At 36.0% G+C, this 25,264-nt stretch overlaps 1 protein-coding gene across 1 annotated transcript in view; it reads left to right on the top strand.

The window, feature by feature from the left end:
* Window positions 1–6,208: 6,208 nt before the first annotated feature.
* Window positions 6,209–25,264, top strand: part of LOC145241452 (mitogen-activated protein kinase kinase kinase 4-like) — a 145,847-nt gene continuing 126,791 nt past the window's right edge. The window contains exon 1 of the mRNA XM_080104428.1: window positions 6,209–6,269. Within this exon, the coding sequence (XP_079960554.1) occupies window positions 6,223–6,269 (47 nt within the window). The 5' untranslated portion in view covers window positions 6,209–6,222. The remainder of the gene's footprint in view (window positions 6,270–25,264) is intronic.

Here is a 25,264-nt window from a genome sequence, read left to right as displayed (position 1 = left end):
TCGTTCGTTTTCAGAAGCAAGTGGCACTGTTTTAACATGTTAGAGATGTTGATAAATACTGCTACCTGTATAACTGTGTTGTCAATGAATATATTAGCTGCTGAACTGCACATCTTGAGGATTTCACAAAAAAAAAAACGAGAAAGGAGCTTTGTAAAAAAAGGAAGGAAAAAAAAGAAATGCTCCCGTAAGGTTCAGTGGAGGTTCTAAAAGGTGGCTTGTGATTGGTTGTTTTTCGTCCAATCACAGAGCATATAGCAAATAACTCCATGAATATTTTTCAGTAGTTGTTGGGTGATACCAAAACACTTTCAGTTTTGTCAATTTTAAAGATATGCTTTCCCCAATGCAAATTACATTCACACAATACCTTGATAGTAGTGCTGTCAAGGAAGGATGTGGAACTGGATTTTTTCCTCCCAAAACGTACATTTGTCTACTTCTAGCTTCAGTTGCCAGTCTGATCTTTTGCTGGATAAATTTAGTTCTGATTGCAGAAAAAATTTATGGGTGCAGGACCTGTCCATTTTATTTCAAGGTACAGTTTAATGTCATCTGTATCTTTCAATACTGTGGTATTCTTTTAGTTAATATGTATGTCATTAGTATGTGACACTATATTCGACTGAGATCATTAAGTGCTGGAGAGGTAGGAAAAAAACAAAAGATAGATGACAAAAGAAAAGAAGTAGGTTTAGTGAGTAATAAAACAACTTATCAATACACAATGGATAGATATTTGTTCTTAATGCAAACAGAGAAATAAAGGGTAGGATTAAATTAAGGCATGACGAATGGCGATAGCAAAAGGACTGAACAATGAACTTAGAATCGAATAATAGAAACGATACTTGACGAGGGTGTCAGTTGGACACAGTCAATTGAGACTTGAATTCCAAAGTGGACAGTTGAAGTTTGAACGCCACTGAAGATGGATCATGGTTTGGACCAGATCGAGAGCCCTTGAACAGAGATGAATTGACGGAGACAGCCTCGATAGTGGATAAAAATGTGAACCTCAGTGTGTAGAGGGCAGTTTCACACCCACAGATTCCAACCAATATATACGTGAAGCATCGGCGTCTGTGTTTTTATTGTGCTGTGTTTTGTTTCATTTTTCTACTTGTGGACCATGTGGGGTCACAAGTATATGTGACATAATCCCATTAGTAAGCTATTTTGGATATGAATCATCTGTAAATGTTAGTGTGGTTCTTGGCGCTATTCAAAGATACTATTGTTGTCCAAAACGGTCCTACAAAGCCAAAAACTATGCCACATATTGGTGACCACTGTCATGATGTGGAGTTCTGTACAAGATGCAGCCAAATTGAGAATTCTTGGGAAAACTAAATTTCTTGATCAGGTATTATTATATTATTATTATAGGATTTTCAAATTTTGCACTAGCTTTCACATAGATTTGCTACTTTTTGGGCTTGAACAATTTTCATTGGTTGAAAATACTTTGAGTTTACACGTTCCTGTGAAAACTTCCTTGCTTTGGGGAGTGAGAAAGACAGCGAATTCCAACAAAGCAGAGAAAAAGAGTGTAGCAATTGGAGCCATATGTGTTTTAACATTCATAGAAACCATTTCACAGCTCAATCGCCACATATGCAACAAACAGAAAGCTGACCACAGATTCCTGCAGTATACCTGATGGTATCTCATGGGTCAGATTTAACAATAACAACAACAAAAATTATAAAATGGAAATTTGATTTTTTTTTCACTTTTATATAACACTAGCATGGGTGCCCGGCGTTGCCTGGGTATTTGGAGATGTATGTTGAGCAAAAAAAACCAAAAAACAATCAATTATGAAACCCCTATTATGACCCCTTAACATTTATTGTTTTGGGCTCAAATCATATTATTAAGTTAGATCCATGTTCAAGCAACCTATATCTAAAATTTCAAGTGTTTAGACCTCAAATTGTCAGAGGAGTTTGGTAGAGTTCTCAAAGGTCAAATCGCTGAATTTTAAGCCTTTAATCGCAAAATTTTTGCCCAAAATCCGATCACACCGATTTTCCCAAATCTCAGTACCCTGTATATCAAATTTCGAGTCTGTAGACTTAAAATTGACAGAGTTATTGTGTAGGAAAATGTACACAGACAGACACACACACAGACAGACACTTTCACTTTTATAGATATACTAGCATGGGTGCCCGACGTTGCCTGGGTATTTGGAGAGGTATGTTGAGCAAAAAAAAAAAAAAAAAAGTGGTAAATTTTTTAAACTTTGACCCCTATTATGACCCCTTAAAATTCATTGTTTCGGGCTCAAATCAAGTTATTAAGTTAGATCCATGTCCAATGAATCTATATCTAAATTTTCAAGTGTTTAGCCCGAAAATTGGCGGAGGAGTTTGGTAAAATTCTCAACGGTCAAATCGTTGAACTTTGACCCCTTAATCAATATCTTAAAATAAATAAAATATAAAAATGTTTTCACCAATCTTTGAGTATTTTTTTTTTTTTTAGGGTAAGGTGGCACTTGTACTTTATGAGAACAAGTTTTTGGTTTAAATTTTTGAAAATTTCCATTCTCAACAGAGGGAGATGATTCCAGAAGTTCTTAAAGGTTTTATAATAATTTCTCTGAAAGTAAAAGCAAACAAATGGTTTTAAAAATTATGCACAACTAAGTTATGCACAACTAAATTATGTACAACTAAATTATGTACAACTAAATTATGTACAACTAAATTATGTACAATTAAATTATGTACAACTAAATTATGCACAACTAAATTATGTACAACTAAATTATGCACAACTAAATTATGCACAACTAAATTATGTACAACTAAATTATGCACAACTAAATTATGTACAACTAAATTATGTACAACTAAATTATGCACAACAAAATTATGCACAACTAATGTACGACTAATTGCTGCTTCTGATATTCGCTAATATTCAAGCAACTTTGAGCAAAACTGTCTTCAAGTGATCAGGGCCTGTCAGCATAAATTAGTGTAAATATTACTTCCAGTATTATGGAAATAAAAAAATAAAACGAATTTATTAACAACTTTCAGCAAAGAGTTTATTTTGGCAAATATCTTTTTATGTCGATACCTAAAGATATTGATATTTTAAAGATATTTCATCTTAAGCCTAAAAAAAAATACAAAAATGTTTGAATTAAATCTTACAAGTGACATTTTCTTTTAAATTTGTAAATTTCTAACACAACATAAAAGTAGAAAATCTTTGTAAAAATTAAGCATCAGCGTGTGTATAAATGTATGTGAGAAAATCAGCAGCAGCTATAGGTTAACTGGCTTGTGAAAATATTAGCAAAACAAAAAAAAGGAGAGAAAAATACACCTCATCGTCAAGAAGAAAACCAAAGAGTGTGCCGGAGAAGAAAGAAGATGTGTTGGTCCGTGGTGGCGGCGAGAGACTTTTAAGCTGGTGGTGAGATGACAGGGTTTTGTTAATCTCATAGAAGATGAAATGAACAGTAAAAAAAAATCAAGAAATAGGCATTGTTTGGAAAGTAACGGTAATAAATGACTTTTGTTAAAACAGAAAAAAGAGCTGCGTCATATTTTTGTTTCTTTCCTTTTTTATCTGTTTGTTCCTTTGTGGCGATGCTGGACAGCGTGTGGGTCCGAGAGATTTGAAGTCTAATGACACAGTTAAAAAGTAACCATAATTTTGCATAAGCAAAGTAAACAAATAGGAACACAAATAATTCTATCCATCGAAATTGTTGATATTGTAACTTGAAAAAAATTATAATCGTTACTGCGTGACGGAGAAATTTTTAAAGACTGAGGCAATAATTCTATTCTTTCTTCTTAGATCGACTTTTCGTCTAGGAGGAGAGTCATGTAGCATCCACTACAGATGGCCGGAAGAAATCTTCAGCAGAGACATTTTCATAGCAATCTCTGTTTCAACTCCCACAAATATCAAAACACACAAAGACACAATGTCATAATTTGCCCATACGTACACACGCAATACAGGAACTATGTTGCATTTCACGTGTAGTAATGCATCAGACAAACTGGAATGTTCTAGAACTATATAAGATTTGGTCTGTGAAAATCAAACCAGTCCACAATGCAGTTTTATGAGCAAATATCATTGTTGCCTGTCCTTAGCAAATATGCCAAATCATGAAAAAAAAAAAAAATACTCATTGCAAGGTAAGTTTCATGAGAAAATATTGATAGCAAATAATTTTCTTTATGATTTTTTTCCAAATCACGATAGATATTTAGTTTTTTTTTAATAAACCAATGATAGCAAACATGTTTTATTAAATGACGTTGGTTGTTGTAATTTCATTGACTCAGTGCTTCAGCACATTTTGGCGTTTTACGTATACTGTCCGGAAAATTCTAATGATAGTACAGTCCTTATTCTGTATAAGTATCTGAAAATGCATACTAAAAAAAACGAATTTTTTTCTTTTACACAAACTTTCGTAATAAATAAAAATGTGTAAATATTTAGTTTAGCAGCGTAAATTATTTGACACAGTACAAGACCAACATTGAGGGCAGACACACACTGGTTGACTGGTGCCACTTTCTTCGGGAAAAACCTGGTTAGAGCTGACCATCCTGATTGAATTGGTGGCTTAGATGCCAATGGAGACCCAGTGATCGTTGAAATTGATGAATCTCATTATTTGAATTTAATCGTTTTTGTTGATTGTTGAAAAAATGGAAAAAATCATGGTCTACTGAACCTGCTTCTGTGCAGTCACTCATGCACACACACACACACACACACACACGCACAAATAAACGAACCTTTATTCATTTCAATTTCCTTGCGCATTTTGCACAAAAATAAGTTCTTCCAGCAACGGCACAATTTCAAATACGCCCACACACTTTTCTCACAACAGCAAAAGTAAAATGAACATATTTCTGGCGGACGTAGTTGGCGACAGTATCACGTGACACAAGCGACCAATAAGAAAATTCAGAAGATTGTCTTTTTAACGCTTTTCCAAAAAAACAAAATATCAGCAGTAGCAATTTTGTTTTTGGAGCCCAAAATGTATAAAAACGCATCAAACAGTCTTCTAGAATTAATTCAATTAATTGAGTTCATTTCGTTCATTCAGTCACTTCAGTATTTTTCCTTTCTTCTCACTTCGACGACACACGAGAACATGCCTGTCATCTTCATAACATCGTCGCTGCCGAAGCCCTCAACACCATGATTACACATGCCACGCGGACACTCAAAAATCACACTTATGCTCACACGCATCCATTCCGCACATTTTCTAATTAATAACAACAAATTATTTTCCTCACAAATTACTTTCCTCATGGGACTTTTAAGTAAGGCGAACTTCGCCAGATAAAACACAAACTTTAAAATAATCTCATTATTTTCACACAGGACTTTAACCTTCTAAACTCCTTGATTCCACGAAGAACTTTCATCTAACATTTTAATCATAATGACTTCGAAAGAACTTTCACCGATCACAACTTTGTTTAATCACCTTGTTGTTTTTGTTAAAAAATAAATGCGGTGCATTTTAAATCAGAAGGAGGTGTCATTTTGTTTCATTCTTTTTTTTATTATTTTGTTTGGTGCAAAGGGATTTAATTTTACTTAAACTTCTGCACCCCTACACTTCAAAAGACAAAAAAATAAATAAAATAAAATAATAATATGAAAACAAATAATTTATTGAATTCTAATAAAAATAAATAAAACATGAACAAAAAATCATGGTTCAATTAAACTGCTTACAACCCCTCCCCCCCAAAAAAAATAATAATAAATGGCTGCCAATGTCTTAACAATAATTTACACACTTGAAGTGCACATTTACAAAAAAAAAAAAAAATGGCGGCCAAAAACATGGTTCCATGAAACATCGTTAAAAAAAAGGCCAAATTTGGCCTTAAAAAGGCCAGACTGCCAAACCTTAAAAAGGCCAAATCTTAAAAGCAATATGACGGCCTCGAATGTCGTGTATTATTTAGTCTAATAAAAAATGATGAAAAAAATAATAAAAAATGATTTTTTTCTGGTTTTATTTCAGCCTTTTTTTTTTAAATAATTTTTGTCTGTCAAATAATTTACGCCGCTAAACTACACATTTACCTAAAAATAATCATTAAAATTTATAAATAGTTTTGAACAGAATAAATCATTTGAAAAACTATAAAAACTTCTGTAATTCTCTCCCCCTGTTTCAAATGGAAATCTTCAAAAATGAAAACAAAACCAATTGACCTTAAAAACTTAAATACACAAGTGGCGTAAGGGTTGTTTTTTTTTCTTTCTTTCTTTTTTCTTTCTTTCTTTTTTTTTTTTCAAAATGTTGCAGATTTTGTATAACGCAGACAAATGTTACAAATTTGCTCAATTAACAATTGAACATTGTCGCCTTATGTCCTGCAATCTGATTGACGAAGTGCTTGCTTCGTCACCTTCCGGTTGTTTACATAAACAAAACTGGAAAATACTGATGAAAAGTCAGCTTTAGCATGGGTCACAAACTGTACCACCACTACATTATTTTTATTCTATGAGTTTTTTTTTGTTTTTTTTTTTAACTTGTAGTAGAGTTTAAATATATATATATATATTTTTAAAGTTAAGGCCATGTCTAGTTTTTATCTCAAATCTGTTATAATGTGTGCTCAGTTTGTTTATAGTTTTTTTTTTTTTTTTGACTTGTGATCGCCGCAGGGGCGAGAGGGGGGGTCACATGCTTTAATTTTTGTTTGTTTTCAACTGTTTTTCTGAAAGTCACATTCTGTCAATATGTTTATATGTACTTACTGAACCTATTTGAATATTTTACTTCCCCCCCCTCCCATCTTCCTCTTTTTTTTTTTTACTTACATTTCTATTTTGTTGTACATTTTGTTATTGAACAAAATTCGCATCTTTTGATATCACGACACCAACAAAACGTGGGAAATAATTTTTCAAAAAAAAAAAAAAAAAAAAAACTCTCTTTATTAGCTTTTTAAACTTTTATTCTTGAGTATAGACAGCAAACCGAAAAAGTAGTAAGAAACAAATATATAGCAAACGTTACCAAAGACAAGATAAGTTACTCTTCTACCTGGATAAGTTTTTTTTTGTGTCTTTTAACTTATTTTAAAGCGCTTATTTAGTTCGAAACACAAGTAATGCCAAATCTTAAGTTAGAATGACAAGATGGCATGTATGAGGCTGTCATCTTTGGAGTCTCGATAATCGTTCAAAACGCGAAAATAAAATAAAATACTGATAGAAATCTGTTAAGTGCCGAGACATTATGTTGAACAAAGATGGCAGCAGTAAATCAAATCGTCGAAGAATCAATGCAGTCACAATCTCAAGTGTTCAGTAATTCTTAGTAACAAAGATAGCGGCGAAGAATCCATGTAGTCACGATCTCGAGTGTTGAGTAATTCTTAGTAACAAAGATGGCGAAGAATCAATGTAGTCATGATTCAGTTGTTTCGAGACAAAGGTTGACAGCGAACTGAATCGAATCCAAAATTCGATATTTTTTTTATAACATTTGAAGGCTTCTGATTGGTTGATTGTCATAACCGTGGTTATAAAAACGATCGTCAAAATGATTGGAGTCATACATCATAAGTAATCAAAAAACATGTTAACAAAATCTATCCAATAAATGTCACGGTGACATAATAAATCTATCCAGGTCGGTATAAGAGTAACTTAGTTTGCCTTTTGTATAATTTATTTCGGCGCTTCTACACTATCAAAACGAAATTTTGTAGTTGATAAATGGAGTTTTCAGATAAAAAAAACAATGGCTTCTACTTGTTTATTTTTGTCAATTCTAATAAATTACAATGTTAGCTTCCAAATTATGCAGTCAAAATTACCTGAATATTACTGAAATATTAAAAAACAAAAAAAAAAAAACAACTTTAATCATGTTAGCAGTTGAAAAATTGCGGCCATCTTGTTTTAAATCGAAACAGAAAATTACCTCCCTTTTGTGTCTTACATAAGCAAATACGATAATTTTCTTCAAATTCTATTGGCTTTAATAAATAATTTTCTATCTTACCGATTTTCGAAATTTTCGGATATAATCATCTTAAAAATACAAGGAATACGTAGATACCATTGATTTCATGCGAAATTCAGTTTTACGATTTCCGAAATTTCGTCCCAATAATGTAGAAGCGCCTTTATTTCTTATATATTTGTTTTTTGTTTTTTTTGTCAACTTTTTTCGTCTTGTTATCACCTGCTGTAAAATGCTTTTATTTAGATAATTTATCATTTTTTGTCATACCTTACATTTTTAAGGTAAGGTGGCAGTTTTGGAGAAATATTGGTAAATTTTTAGATTAGGTCCACCTCCACAATTTTCTTTTAAATGACAACTTTTATAGGTTTTCGACTATGCTGAATACGGAAATCGCATTGAAATTTTGCAGAACTAAGTAGTTATCGAGATATAAAAAGTTGTATTGTGCATTGTCTTCTTTGGCGGCCATCTTTTTACGCGCACGCGCGTCATACACAAATGTACGCGCGTAGCAAAGATGGTTGCCAAAGAATGCAATGTATAAAACAATTTTTTATATATCGATAACTACTTATTTCTGCAAAATTTCAATGCGATTTCCGTATTCAGCATAGTCAAAAACCTATAAAAGTCGTCATTTAAAAGAAAATTGCCGAGGTGGACCTAATCTAAAAATTTACCGAAATATTGGGTGCTTCTGCAGAATAGTGGGATTTGAAATTAATACATTTCAGATAAAAACACTATTACATATTTATGTGTCAGGTCGAAATTAGTATAAATTCCAAAAATTATGAAAAATGATCCAGTAGAAAAACAATTACAGGAAAAACAAAATCAAAGTTTCATTGTATGTTTTAATGTGGACAAACTGACTTATCTACCTTTCTTTCCTTGCTTTCAATTAAAATCTGTCATTTCAAAATAAAAAAAATATTGGATTGGTCGGTCACATGTATGATTTTTTTTTTTTCTTCTTCTTGTAAAATTAGATCTAGCACATCTACTGGATCATGTTTTGGAATTTATACTAATTTTGACATAATATTTAAGTATGTAAAAGTGTTTTATGTGAAAGCATTTGTCTCAAATTTGGCACTATTCTGCTGACGTATCAAATATTAAATCTGTAAATCATACAGTTAACTTTTCCAATTTACTTTTTATCTACAGCATCAAGGATGTTAAAATAAAAGAATATTTAAAAAAGGGAAAAGTTAAAAAATAAAGTGTATCTTCATATTGGAAATATCAATATCGATTTAAAACTCCACATTAAAAAAGAAAAAACAAAACAATTATCAAATATGTCGTTTACTATCAAAAGAAAACTAAGTTTAAACTTCATCACTTATTTTAAAATATAATTATTAGAAATTTACTTTAAAATATTTACGAGGGGCGTTCAATAATGATTGCTTCTGACCCACTTCTTATAGCAATAGAGCAACTAAACTTGGTACAGTTAGTAATCTATTAGATACTAGCAAGGGTGGGTAGGGGGGCTTTGTCTTGGCATAAAATACTCTTAAATATGATATTTTAATTTGTCCAGATTGCATATATATTACTATAGAATTGTGATTTCAAAACTAAAAAAAAAAGTATTTAAGCGCCGTCAACTAGAATCGAATCTGAAACTGTAGCATTCAAAGTTGGTGATGTTACTACTCTACCAACGTAACACACATATGAACTGATTAAAAATTATAAATAAACTAAGATGAACGGAAAAAATTCATGACGATTTTTTCAATTTTGACCCATTTTTGATCCCTAAAAAAACAATTTTAACGGCTAAAAACCCATAAAAGAACATTTTTGATCCCTTAAAAACAATTTTAACGGCTAAAAACCCATAAAAGAACATTTTTGATCCCTAAAAAAACAATTTTAACGGCTAAAAACCCATAAAAGAACATTTTTGATCCCTTAAAAACAATTTTAACGGCTAAAAACCCATAAAAGAACATTTTTGATCCCTAAAAAAACAATTTTAACGGCTAAAAACCCATAAAAGAACATTTTTGATCCCTTAAAAACAATTTTAACGGCTAAAAACCCATAAAAGAACATTTTTGATCCCTTAAAAACAATTTTAACGACTAAAAACCCATAAAAGAACATTTTTGATCCCTTAAAAACAATTTTAACGACTAAAAACCCATAAAAGAACATTTTTGATCCCTAAAAAAACAATTTTAACGGCTAAAAACCCATAAAAGAACATTTTTGATCCCTTAAAAACAATTTTAACGACTAAAAACCCATAAAAGAACATTTTTGATCCCTTAAAAACAATTTTAACGACTAAAAACCCATAAAAGAACATTTTTGATCCCTTAAAAACAATTTTAACGGCTAAAAACCCATAAAAGAACATTTTTGATCCCTTAAAAACAATTTTAACGGCTAAAAACCTATAAAAGAACATTTTGATCCCTTAAAAAACAATTTTAACGGCTAAAAACCTATAAAAGAACAGCCTGTAAAAAATCTAATCATTTGAGGCGCCTAATGCTGCTTTGCGACTTTTAGTTTCGGAGAAGATAGAGTTTGAAAATATGGACACAAACAAACCAACAGACAGACAGAAATATAGGCTTTTATATATCAGATTAGCCAGAGTTATGCATTTCTCCTATCCTTTGATGTAGCTTTGGAGAGTGATTTTGTAGAACACCAAAAAAAAAAAAAAAAAAGAGATAGCCATTCATTTGAACTGGGGGAAAAAATGAGGGCCCAAGTGATGGTGGTGAAGGAAGAAAAGCTTAGTTTTAGAGATCACTCTCACCACTACCATCATTGTACTATGTGCTCCAAGATGGAAGAGAGAGAGAGAGAGAGAGAGAGAGAGAGAGAGAGAGAGAGTCATCAGTGCTCTTCAAAATGCTGCCATAGATCGTTGCCCATGCATGGGATATTGTTGCCACATTTTGGTTAGTGCATCTGCTACTAGTCTCTCACTCCTAGATAGGGTCCAAAAAAGAGTCGCCAAACTAATAAGTCCCTCACTTTTAGCTAAACTCCAGCTTCTGTCCCAGAAATGTTGCATCCCTATGCCTATTTTACAAGTATTTTAACGAACTCCAAGCCCTTGTACTCTCTTGTAAATACTCCCGACTAACCTGACAAGTAGCAAAGTTGCACCCCTACACTGTAGAGATCCCTAGGTGTCGGATAGCTTTCTATTCAAATAGTTTCTTCTCTCAAATTGCTAAACTTTAGAATTGCCTCCTGGGTCCCTGTTTCCCGACTATACTAACATGCCGAAGTTCAAGTGTTATGTGAACAAACATCTTGCTGCTCAACTCCCTAAATAGTATCTCTGCAAATTGTGTCCCAAATAGTAGCCCCTTATCATCCAAGTGGTGCTGTGCCTTGTTTGGGGTGGAAAAGCAATAAAAAATATTTTTAAAGTTGCATCGTCTATGATCTCAGAATATGATCTGGAAGATCATTTATAAAGATCGGGAAGAAGGTTAGACCCAGAATTGATCCTTGAGGTACGTTGGCCTTAATATTATAAGCTTCAAACTTTTGCCTGTCAACAACTACTTTGATACGCCTATCAGAAAGAAAAGATTTTATGTTTGAGAAGACATTGCCAGATATTTCATAGTTAATAACTTTGTGAAGCAAAACTTTGTGCCAATCAATATGGAAGGTTTTTAAATATATCATATCATATTAGAAACGAAGGCTCCATTGAAAGATTCACTGATTCTCTGTGATATCAAAGTCAGCACGTCAGCAGTTGATCTTGTAGGATGAAATCCATATTGTTTGTCACTAAGATTGTTTCTTGATTTATTACAGACTCAAACAACTTGCTCATGACACACACGAGAATGATAAGTTTGTACTGAGATACAGAGGACTGAACTCTAATATTTTTAAATACTGAACAAACCAGCAAAGTTTTCTAAATGATGAATAAAAATTTCTTCTTGAAGCAATGATTGTACAACTTTGTAAAGATAGGAGTTATTTCTGGTTGCAGTTTCTTGAATACTATGACTGGAATGTTGTTGGGACGGATTGCCTTGTTGGCATCAATATTCTTGATAAGTTTGATAACATCCTGGACAATTATTCAGATGAAAGAATTTTACTTTGTATTGGTATACATATTACATATTAGGCACCTTATGCTGGTGACAATTAAGTTAGCTAGTGTTAATTTGGACAAGGGTCACACTGACTGCATGATAACTCAGATCTGTGAAACAAAATTGTTTCCAGGTTTGAATGAAAGATGAGTGACGTAAAGTTAAGGCAGTGGAGGCAGAGGTCAAACACTGTAGACAAAACAGAGATGATGATGAATGACGTCACATTTTTGAGCAAAGAAAAAAGTAAGATTTTCATATCAGTCTCGCCTTGAAAGCCATGCAAACAATTTACTAGCAATGGTATAGAAAACTGATAATCTCCGCGAATGTTACTTCAATGACTCTGTTCGTGCATGTCACTCATTTTTTTATGTTAGAAAGTTAAGTTTAAGAAGTAAATAACTAGTTATGACATTATGACGTTTTCACCACAGGGTCTATCTTAGGTCACAGTCACCAGGTATGACGTCACAGAACGAGGGAGATAAAACAAAGGAAAAAACAAACAAACAGACGACTTGTTATAAATAATAAGTCTAAGTATATTGCAAAAAAGATACAATAAAACACTAATTCCTTGTTACATCAAAGTCGTTTGATCTATCTCTCTCTCTCTGGCTGACTCTCCCTTGACTTCCTTGCTCATGAAACCTTGTTTTATATATCTTTGGCCAGCCCGTCGCAACACAACCTTTGACCTGAGGTGGCTGATACGCATTGAGTTAGATATTAATCTTCCATTCATACATATCAAGTGTTTCAACCGATCAATTATCGGGTCGCTCGCCCGACATTCAATACTATATTCATACTTATCAAATGTCAACCCGTTCAACTCTTCTATTGTTTTCTCCGATCTATTTTTAGTGATGATTTTCTGTTTACAAAACTTTGACTTTTTCTATTTTTTTCTGTTTAACTCTTATTTATTTTACCAATTAGTATCAGTAATTCTAAAACCCACGAGCCAGGTTTGATTTCTCGTACCACACTTTCCAATCATTTACCTCAGATGCTTTACAGTGTATCAATATTATTCTTCCTCTCTCTCCAAATAAAACCATTTATGAAAACTCTCAGCGAACGTCTCCTTGTGTTACTTTCTTCATGAAAAGAAGTGGAAAGTGCACAAAAGACCAGCACATATAAGCACTTACATATATATATATATATATATATATATATATATATATATATATATAAATTTTATTTTATTATAAAAAATATTACACATATACACATGAATAAAGAAAAATGTTTATTGTAGTTATGCTTTCTCATAGCAAACTTATTTTCTAGTTATGACCAGAATCAAAGCCTACTATTTCTCCATCTGCGATAAAGTCAGAGTGTATAATCAAGAGTCATGCTTCTTTGACATTCACTCTAGCGTCTGATAAAAATTCATTCTCTTGCCTATGCTCTTCAATTGCACCATCATCTGGATCACATCGAATGTGCTGACCAACTTTCATAATGTAACAGTACATTGTGGTCAACAAATATCACATCTCGACGCTGATGATATTGCCATATTGGATAAAAGTTTCACTGACATTCAAAAGATGAAATTGTATGTCTCAAAGATCAACATGAAGATAAATGTCAACAAAGTTACTGAGAGTAGGCCTTCTTCCTGTAATGTAGTAATTACATGTCAACATTCAGAACCCACACATTGTATGCAAACAATTGCAAGGTAACAAAGACAAGGAAAAAATTCAACTCTTTTTTTTTTTCAGTGAAACAACAGACATTTATTTACAGGTACTTTTCAAAATAACGCCTTGTCTCTTGTTCAAAAGTCTTCTCGTACTCCAATGTGCTTAACAAGATTCTATCGTGTCAAACACATAGTACTCTTTGTCCTGCGATGTTTACAACGCATCTTTTCCATGTTGAACACATGGTACTATGTCTTTATCCAGCAGAGTTTTTTTTATAATCTTTTTCTTTCCTTATTCTTCGCACATGGCTCGGTCATTTGCATACAGCTGCTGCTGCTGTTGTCATACACATGTCTGTGTTCTGTTAAATACTAAACGAAGAACAATCAGTCATTCTCAACACAGAAACTCTTAAAAAAGTACAAATACCTTGGTTCTATTATCACTGCAACAGGCCAAAGGGAGGAAGATATCCTGAGTTGCATCAGCATAGCTCGCACCGCCTTCTGTCAATTTCGATCATGGCTCTGATCTTGAAAAGATATAAGACTGAACACCAAAGTCAGAATCTACCAGGCCCTCATCCGCACCATTCTCTTTATGACTGTGAGACTTGACGTGTGTGGGCAAGTGACCTATCTAAACTAGAAGTATTCAGCCATCATTGCCTCCTCCATGTCTGCTGGCAACAGCTTGCCCCCAACTGTAAAATTCGCACTCACTGCAGAATCCATTCCTTCCAAAAATCTCTTCTTACCAGATGCCATCGGTTCAAACATGCCCTTCAATGGCACCTGATAACTTCATCCGTGAAGTCACCGATCCAGTTCCACTACCAGGCATCACATTTGTAACTGAAAACCTGGCTCAAGACAGTGAAGCAGGATGTTGAACTGATTGTGGGCCCTCACCTTTACAGGGTCTGTCGCTGGAACTGTGAATGGCTTGCATTCATTATGGAAGCAGCCTTGAATTGTTGTGCCTAATCAGATGTCTGAGATGTGATGAACTTGACCTAGGATTATGAGAAACAGCATTCCTTAGTTACAGCGAGCTGACATTGTCGATTATGTATACAAAATCTAGCTTTATCAACTCGCTGGGATCAGTGAGAATCATCACCTTGTTGACACACTTCCAGAACATTTGAAGATTGCTAAATGGAAAAATGTGTGCTTGGATGTTTCTCCTTCAATACTGTCAAAGTGAGAGCAGTTATTTTTGATCTATCCTTGAACTAAAAAGTATGACATTGGAAAGTAATGCTTTTCAAACAAATCGCCAGGTAATAGACTACTTGGTGATTTTGATTTACTCTCTACATAATTCTTATCAATAATCCACAACAAACAAGGGAGATCACCCTAAGAACTCAATGCAAAGAACAGAACTCTTTTTATATTAATATAAAGAGGGTCACAGGTCATGAATCTGGCACTTAATTGATCAATCATCCCAGCTGTTCCCCAAGTGCATCCAAAGCGGAATCCTAGATTATAAACTGATATAATATCTTTCTAGCACGTGAAGGGTCACTAGACTAAGGAAGCTTTCTAAATGCAGCACAGCACTCGGCAATAACTGTGATCTACTATGGCCCATGAGTGAGAGCTGAAAATGAGATTGGGAAAGGCACTCTTGAATGTAGGGTTTTACAAAAACATTTAACTCAAGAAAGATGTTGATAACACACCAAACCAGACATTTTCAAGCCTCTCACTCAGAAATTGAATACAGACCTGTCTGTGAAGCCTTCCCCTCCTCTAAAGAAGTGAGGAAAAATGCGCTGGAAGCCTGTTACATTGTTTGCAGGCAGAGAAAGTACAACCAGTCATTAAAGGATGAGGACAAAGATGTGCTTGGTTTTACTTTTTAAGGGAATTTTTTTTTGAAGCCAAGTCTTTGACCTTTGATTACACTTCTTTACTGTACTGACATGCAGAAGTTAAGTGCAATGTGAACAGACATCTTTCTACTCATCTCCATTCATAATACTCCTGCAACTTATGTTCCTGGTGGTAGCCCCTACTTCAAAGTGGTACTGTGCCTTGTTTGGGATGAAAATTGAAGATGAAAAATAAAAAAGGAGAGTGAGAAGAAAAAGAGTATGCTGATCACGATAAAGAAACAGTACAATTAGAGCAAACTGGAAGGTGAATTGGCTAAAGTGTTATTAGAATTATAAATATTGTTGAAGATAATAATCCAAAAGAAACAAATCCAGATGAAAGTAAATATATATTTAGAATCGAAATATACATCAGTTGTTCCTGGTCTTGTAAATAGGAACACATATTTTGTAGATGGAGTACAATGAAGGTTTATCTAGTTCATGGCAATTCAAGGCCACAGAATGACATCTGCTAGAGATTTGGTCTTAACTGACCCCAGTAGCATCCCTTAATAGAACTCTGCAATCATCCAATAGAAAAAATCTTGAAGTGAAGTGTTCCAACTTCAGAAACTCATCTCTGATTTTCTGTTTGCTGAGTGCTAATTATACATTAAAACAGGAATATTAGTCCGAAGGTCCGAGTTTGGGATGAAAGATAAGATCATCATCAGTTTAACCGTATCTGACTCGTTAACAAGGACTACTGAGTTGTGAGCAGCTCATGACAATCTTTCCTCTATGCTTATTATTATGCAAAATCATTATATTTAATGTTTTTATTTTTTTGGCAAAAAGTATCTGTAATATAATTTAAAGGACAACATTTGCTGTTTGACTGACCATCATGGGTCATTTTTCAACATGGCTGCTCCTTGTTTATGAATTTACTGATACATTATAGTATTTTAAACTGAAAGAGTTGACAGTACGTAGGATGTAACAGTATGAATAAAATAAACATTTATTTTCTCTCGTTAATCAATGTCCCTTCACACTGAACAATCAGCTTGCAGGGTGCATTGATTCCATCTGTCTGCTGAGGAACTTCTTTAGCCCCTTTGGGAATCATGGTCAGTCAGCAGTGAATCCAGTTAGCATCAAAAGACATCCGTTCCTCTCACTATCTCTCCTGTCTCTGTTTTGAACTCTTTCTTTTTCTCGACCTTTGACCTTCAAAGAGTTTTTAACCCTTTCTTTTCTCGACCTTCAAAGAGTTTTGAACTTTTTCTTTTTCTCAACCTTTGAACTTCAAAGAGTTTTGAATTTGAACTTTTTCTCGACCTTCGACCTTCAAAGAGTTTTGAACTCTTTCTTTTTCTCACTCAAACACTTTCTGCCACTGAAATGAATCTTTTCATTGCTATGTTAAAAGAGGTTTTGTTTTTCCTTTCCTGCCACATTTTCGTTTACAGAGATGCATCTGGTATAATTTATGTTGACACACCGGTTCTCATTAGATCACCAAAGTTAAGCAATATTGAGTCTGGTCAGTACTAAAAACGGTTGACCATTTGGTAATTTTAGGTGCTGTATGTGCTCTCTGCTTATTTCGGCATTGTTTGCAGTCATCTAGCACTTTTTTTTTGCCACTGGACTCAAGTTGTGCCAATTCAGGAGACGTGTGGTTGGTGATTGTGCAACCCTTGCCTCACAATTCCATGCACAGCTATTCTTATAGGGGGTATCCAATGTCTCTTGGAACTGAATAGAGGCATCACAATAAAGGCATCTTTAAAAGGCAGCATTTCTCATTGACACATGTTCCCACCAACAAAAAAAACAAAAAAACAACTGTGATACTATGTTTGACTGAGGTTATTGAGTATTGGGGGTAGGAACAAAACAAAAGATGACAAAAGAAAAAGAAGTAGGTTAGCGAGTAATAAAAGAACTTATCAATAGACAATGGATAGGAAATTGTTCTTAATGCTGACATAAAAGAGAAATAAGGGTAGGGTTTAATTCAGGGGTAACAAGTGACCGAATGACCGATAGGCAGAGAACAATGGGCCAGTCGGCAATTGGCGGGGAGGGTTACTATGAGTCAGAGGAATTATAGAAACAACACAACGAAGAGGGAGTCAGTCAGACACTTAGTTAATCTTGACTCCTTGAGGGAGAAAAACAAGTGGAGATTTCCCTCTTTCAGAAATGGCTGCTCAGACCATCACTGATGTGGTTTCTGCATTCTGAAAATCTTTCCTGCATCATCAGTTATTGTCTTACAAATTCTCACAAGGACTGCCTTTTAATAAAACTGCACGCATTTCGCAGCCATCCAGCTATTGGGTAGTGGCCAACCAGCTTTCCACATATAGAGAAAAGCTCTCTCTTGGCTAGGTCAACCTTGGCTTCAGGGATCTCGTTTCCTCGCCCAAACATCAATTTTCCTGCCTTATTGTTCTGTAGTCGAAATCCCAAAGCCATTCCGTTTTCCAGTGACTCAGGCGGTTTTGTCGTCAGTCCATATGCTTTGATATGCTCTCTCACCCTTTCCGCAGTCACCTCTGTTTCGTCCACTAGTACATCGTCGATGTAAGAGCAGGTGCCTCTCTTCACTGCATCGTCTTTCGCCAGCACTGTTTTAAGAACTGCCGTCATTATCTTTGGTGCGGAGTTCAGACCAAATCCTAATCTGGTCAGACAATAAACTTGACCTTTGTACTCTACCAATTGATATTTCCACAATTTGATGCTTGTGGGACTGTTGAAGTGGAAATAACTTTTCATCCGTGAAGATGATGTTATTGAGTGTGCCTTCTCTGATGCGGTTTAACAAGAGTTGACTTCTGATGAGTCTCTTTGCAATTGTGGTTACAGCGAGAAGCTGTCGCTTTTGGAGCTTATAGCGTCACATTTGTAGGTCATTTCGACATCCTTCGCATCGTCCTTCGTGATCGTTGTGCTTTGTTTGCCATTTGTCTCATGGATCGTTTTGGATTTCGCCTTATTTTTTCCTAACATTTTTTATGAGTTTAAGTGTCCTTAAGGTGTGGGGACGGCCTGATTGTTGTCTATCTTTGATCAATGAAGTTTCCAGGTAACAATTAACTATCATTTTTATGAATATTTTGTTGATTTTGAGGTTTTTCCTTAACTTGAATACTTTTGGTGGACGCAAACCCTTTTCATGTTGCTCATTGATTAATCTTCTCTTCAATTCAACAGACATTGTTTAAAGATTAATATTTCTTGTTTCTGAAAAAATAAGAAATCATACATTACATTATCATATAATAACAATTAAATAGTAAATTTATCTTAATATTATTATAACAAATAGTTCTGGAATTTTGTAACAGGACTTATGTTCTACTCTGTATGTGAAGAATCGGCGTCTGAGTTTTTCCTGTGTTTATTTTATTTTTCTACTTGTGGACCATCGTGTGTCCCCATTGTTTTTTTTTTACACGGTGGTCACCATTTATCAAGGAAGCCACTCAGGGATAAGGGTTGCCAGTGAGAAAACAACAATACGGTCATAAGAAGATGAACGAAAAATCCATGGTACACAACATTTGGAGTCGGCGACTTGTCAGTGAAGTCATGTATTGTCACACAACACATAAACAATAATACATTTCTGGATTTTTGAGATACCAATACATTATTTGTATTATTTGAATTCTTCAAACTAATATTCTTAACTTGAGTGTTATTTTCACAACGTTTCAAACAATGTAACTTCTGTCTTCAGGTGTATTGTGTGGAACTCTTTTTGTCAAACTCAGGAATCTGCACAAAATTTCAAACGGAACCTTTTATTTAATCCATATGAGTAGCACATATATATATATATATATATATATATATATATATATATATATAGCTAAAAACACAATAGCAGTTCTACTCGATTAATTTTTGGATATATTGGTATTTTCCACATGACAATTTAGTACGTAATATTGTTTTTGCTTAAAACGACATATTTAAAAAGAATCAAGGGTAAAATTTTAGAAAAGCGTGAACTCGAATTAGTAGAATTTTTTGTTTTTCTTGTAGATTTCGGTGTGCTAAAAAATAATCTGAAAACTGTAAATTAATAGTTTCGGAGATATTAATATCTTTCCGATGGATTATTTTCTTTATAAAATCAGCTATAATGGCGTAAGTCAGTTGATTGCCATTCCACTGACTTCATTTACGCTACGCATGAGCAGTAGTCACGTGACATTTTACAAGGCGCATGTATACATGGCGGATAAAAAAATTAAAAGAAATGTTTTCATAAAATAAAAAAAAGAAGTTTTTATCTCATTTTATAGTAAAAATAATGCTGTTAGTAAGTTTTCACGATCAGTTTACAAAAAACATATCTATGTTTTTCATTCTTTTTTTTGGGCGGGGTGGGGTAATCATATATAGAACTTGTATAGCTTGACAGGTGCTTCTGCAGTTTAATTAACTGTTTTTCCGTAAGTAACGTGCCAAAATTTATCGAGCAGAGTAATGATCACACATTTCACAAAAATTCTGTGTTTACATTAGTGGGGTGGAGGCGGGTGGCGGCTACAACACCACCGCCGCCCCCCTCCGCCCCGCCAATGTAAACACAGAATTTTTGTTGTGATATTTACTTTTACTTACGGAAACTAATAAAATGCTGATTTTTTTTTTTTTTTTAAATAAATGTGATTTCTCTTCGGTCTGTGCGTATGCGTAATCAGCCGACTTACGCCATTACTGTGAAAAATTTACTTTCCAGAAATGACTGCTCAGATTGAGAAGGGAGCAATGCACTTACCTTAGGTTGCAAAAGAATTGCTCCCTTCTGCGACGTAACCGTCTTGTAGTATCTTCACCAGACGAAAGTGGAAAAGAGTTACTTTCAATCACCGGCAACCAAATTAATTTGTGGAGAAAGAAAGAGAAAAAAGACAAGGGAATCTCCCCTCTTACATAATGGAAGGATCAGATGATTAACTATCACGTGATCCGGAACACAAAAAAAAAACTTTAAAAGGGTGAATAACAACAACAACAACAATTCTTCTTGGTTAGTATTCAAGGTAAGTGCACGCCGATCCTTCTCTTCTTGAGCAATCATTAATCCTTTTTTTCACACGATCCCCAAGAAAGAGAAAAAAAAGAAAATGCGTGGAAAAACAAAGGATATAAAGCCATGCAATTACTTAATATAATTAACGTATTAGTATTTTTTTTTTTTTTTTTTTGGAGTCCCTAACTATTCTGGGAGGAGGCTAGGCCTACCTCGTCGTCGTTTCTTAGGTACATAATCTGTACAATACCACTTCTGCTTTTCCGGAGGTGGAGAAACAATTCCCACACACCTGAAGTTATACCAGTCATCACAGCTGTCACAACAGATCATATCCTGATCACCTTGCGCGGAACTGCATACATGACAAAGCCAAATCACCTCTTCTTCCTGGGAAGGAGTCGATTGAAGGGAAACTGCACCATCGACCGATGCAGGTATGGACTGATCCTGACTCTCGCTGTTTAAAGGGAGCTCAAGTGGAAAGAGGTTCTTCAATTAGTGAATGTGTGCTGCATTGCCCCCCTGCCTTACCTTTGCAGACCTTACTACACCATCCTCACCATAAAACATTTCCAATATAATACCGAGAACCCAAAAGGGTCTTGGTTTAAGAGGACTTTTAACTAAAACGACATCTCCGACCTTAAGCCTGTTTCGAAAAGGCACCCTCGAACGGCCCAGGGGCTTCTCTCTGAGACTTAAGAGGTATTCATCGTACCATAGTGCTCTGAACTTCTCCAGACACTGGTTTCATACCTGCATGGTCCTGAGAAGCTTCTCTCGACTTGGAGGGAGGTGGGAAGAATAGTCTTCCTCATTTAAACTCGAAAGTAGTCCAGGACTCTTATTGGGCCTCAGAAACATGTTTGGAGTTACTACCTCTAGCTCAGTCTCCGGATTCTCGATAAGTTAGAGGGCAGTTGTTAATTGCTCTTTGTATATCCGATACTATGGTTAGTAACGTGAAATAATCTATCTCACCTCTACCAACCACCTAATGCAGACAATTTTTAATTGTCTGAATACTCCTCTCCCAGACACCTCCTACCCAAGGCGAAAATAGAGGGATAGGACAGAATTTAATCAGACAAGAGCCAAACTTCTGTTGATAATCGTGGCTCAACATCAACCTCTTAAATAACCGCCCACCTCCTATGAAGGTCTTAGCATTGTCACAGTAAATGGCTGTTGTAACACCATGGAGATTTGTACAATGTACCAAAGCCTGCAAAAAGGCCAACATGCTCATGTCTGGTACCACCTCAACATGTACAGTCCTGATACTGAGACAGGTGAAAATGAGTAGATACATCTTCACCACCTTAGCCCCTTCCTTAACCCAAAGGTGGCCCGTAAAATCTACTCCCATGTGTTTGAAGGGAACCTCCAGTTCAACACATGAACCAGGCAAGCTGGCCACATTGGGGGGCAATACTGGTCTGGCATTGTACTTGCAGCACAGAGCACATAAAGCCAGGACTGTTTTCACTGCTTCTCCCCTTGGGCACCCAGTAACCACACCGTCTTAACTCTGCCAGAGTGGATGCAACCCCCAAGTGTAAACACCTTGTATGCACATCCATTATTATAAGCTGAGTTACTGGGTGATATTTTGCTAACAGAACAGGGTGTTTAACTTCCGTGTCGAAGTGGAGAGACCTTGCAATTCTGCCACCTGACCTGATAAGACCCTCACCATCAATGAACAGGTTGAGATCATGCACCAAACCCGGAACTGTCTTACCTGAGGAATCCAGCAGGAATGCTAGTTCCTCAGCATACGTCTGGCGCTGCATCGTTTTCATCAGCAGAACGGCTGCAAGCCTTTTTGTGTCAACTTCTAACCAACGCAGCCGATGGATGAATCTGAGGACCAAGGAAGTCACTCTCAATAGCTTGGTGAAGGAAGAAAATCTTTCGAGGGGAAGAACTGTAGGTGGTTCCTCTCCCTGTAGGATGGCAGCATTCCAAGAAGAATGGGCCACCACTTGGCTGTGCTGGCTGAGGCATGGCAACTGCTGTGCAGCCCATGGACTGATCCCGCTACTTAACCAATCCGGACCAGAACACCAGAATTGAAGGCAAGCCTTGAACCTTTTCAAAGTTAACCCCCTAGTGATCAAATCAGCAGGATTCTCAGTCATTGAGACATAACGAAATGAGGGTGAGAAACCTAGTGTGGCTTCCAACTCAGCACTCATCTGTTGGATGTCCTTCAGTCTATTCCGGGCAAAGAAGTTTCTGCTTACAATTGTTCTGGAAATCAGCCAAGAGAGGACCACCTGCGAATCTGTGGCTACATAAATCTCAGAAGGAGAGAACCCTCCAAAATTCCTCAACAAAGTAGGCAGGCACCGGAGAGACAAAAACACGACCATAAGTTCTAAGGTGGGTAGAGTTTTCTTTTTCAAGGGAGCCACCCTAGTTTTTACAAACACCAGACCAGATTGACAATTTTGCACTACATATGCTGCGGAGCCATATGCCTCTGGAGATGCATCGCAGAAAAGAAAAAGTTTGCCAGCCTCATTCTCGCTGAGTGCTCTTCTGGGGAAGGAGAAAGTCTCCAGCTCAGAGAGATCAAGGGAAAGCTTCCTCCATAAGGACAAGTATTCCGGTGGGACCGTTACATCCCATCCCAATCCCTTCTTCCAAAGTTCACTCAACAAAATACGGCCACGTAACGAAACCGGGAGGCACAATGATAACGGGTCATAGACTCTAGCTTTCTCGCTGAGGATCCGTCTCTTTGTAAAGGCACTAGAGTCGCACTTAACAGCTGCTACACAAAAAGTGTCTGAGAGAGGACAGTATCTATATCCGAGCACCTTCTCCCATTTGTTGCCATGGTCACTCAGGGAACCATGCTCCTGCATTTTGTTTTGAATCACCACATGGTTAGAATTACAGGACTGCAGTTCGAATCCTCCCTGACGCAATCGTTCCCGGGTGAGTGTATATAACCGGCACAGTTCATCGGGATCATCATGCGACATAACCAAATTATCCACGTAAAACCGATTCTCCATCATGGATCTACAATTATCCATGGGAAACTGCGCTGCATGGTATTTAAGGACATAATTTAATATAAATGGACTAGAGGCATACCCAAAAATAATTGTGTTATATCTGAAGCAGCGTAGGCGACCTCCTTCTTTTAGGAAAAAACAGAACTTATTCCTGTCCGATTCAAGCTTCAGACGGATCATTAAGAAGGCCTTCTTGATATCTGCTAACACGACGTGCTTATTAGCACGAAAGGTAAGTAACAAATCTAGTAGGTCACTAGTAAGATTTATTCCCTGGTAGGTAGCCTTGTTAAGGGAAGGAGAGTCACCAACTTTGAGGCTGCAGTTGAACACTGGCCGAATCTTAGTGGTGGAGGTAGGGTCCGATTTCAGGACAGGCCTGTGCGGAATCCAGACAAACTCTCTGAACCGTTGAGGAGGCACGAAGATCTCCTCTATAATTCCATCCCGTTCCTGCTGATGGAAAACCTTCAAATATTCATGATAAAGTTGCCTCTTCTCCAATCTCTGCACGACACGTTCCAATATTCGCAGAGCCACTGCATAGTTGGAAGGAACACAAGAGATCTTATCGTCCTCCCATGGCAACTGAACGTAATATTTGTTATTCTTAAATGAAATAGACTGGCGAAAGAGAGCAATCTTCTGTTCATCATAATTAGACAGCTCCTGTTCTTCAATACCCAGTGACTCCACACTGAACATCTTCTCCAAACCCCTTTGTACATCACTTTCAGGGAAGAAATCACTTAGAGGGTCTTCATAGGTGCCCTGAGACTCCAGCACAAAACTAGGTGAGATGGGTTGACCTCAGCAGTCGACGCAAGTACAGCATCGAAGATAAGACATTCTGAGTTCTTGTCCACAGAATGGTCAGTATGTAAAAACTGTTTCATCTCACCAAAGGGAACGAGTCCTATTGGGCTCAAAAAATGCCTGTCCAAGCAAACAAGGAACTAATTGAAGGCTCCCTAAATGTTGAATAACATCCAGCCCAATTATTCCATGAATTGGAATAAAATTTGTGCCTCTGTCAAATCTGGCAGCTAAGGGACATTTGAGGTATTCAAATTCATCCAAAATAAAATCCAGATTCTCGATGTGTACCAAAATATCAATATTTTTGTGTACCAACACCGTCAGGGAAAATAGACAACCGGATCCAATGCTAGCCTCCAATGCTACCTCTTTAAAACGCCTGTCGCAATCTCCAAGGATGGTAGTCAGCCTGATTTCACAATCATGTCCAATGGATTCCAAGTGACCAAGGGGGTTCAAGACCTTACTGGACAAATAAGTCCGTCCACTGCCTGTGTCCAACAAACAGTTGACGGAAACACTTTTGTCACCCCTACCAAAGATAACACACAAAATGGGGAGAAGGCTCGAGAATTTTCCACCACGAATGCTATAGGCTGAGTTGGACTGAATAGAGGAATCTCTCCATGAAGTACCGGATCTAGGTCCTGAAGATACATTCCCTAAGGCCCCCCGCATAGTGTTACAAACCGAGCCAGTGATCTTATCCCCCTTA

Source organism: Euprymna scolopes, chromosome 20 (assembly GCF_053919585.1).
Source record: "Euprymna scolopes isolate OS-2025 chromosome 20, ASM5391958v1, whole genome shotgun sequence".
Classification (NCBI taxonomy): domain Eukaryota; kingdom Metazoa; phylum Mollusca; class Cephalopoda; order Sepiida; family Sepiolidae; genus Euprymna; species Euprymna scolopes.
This window is presented reverse-complemented; position numbering and strand designations above follow the sequence as displayed.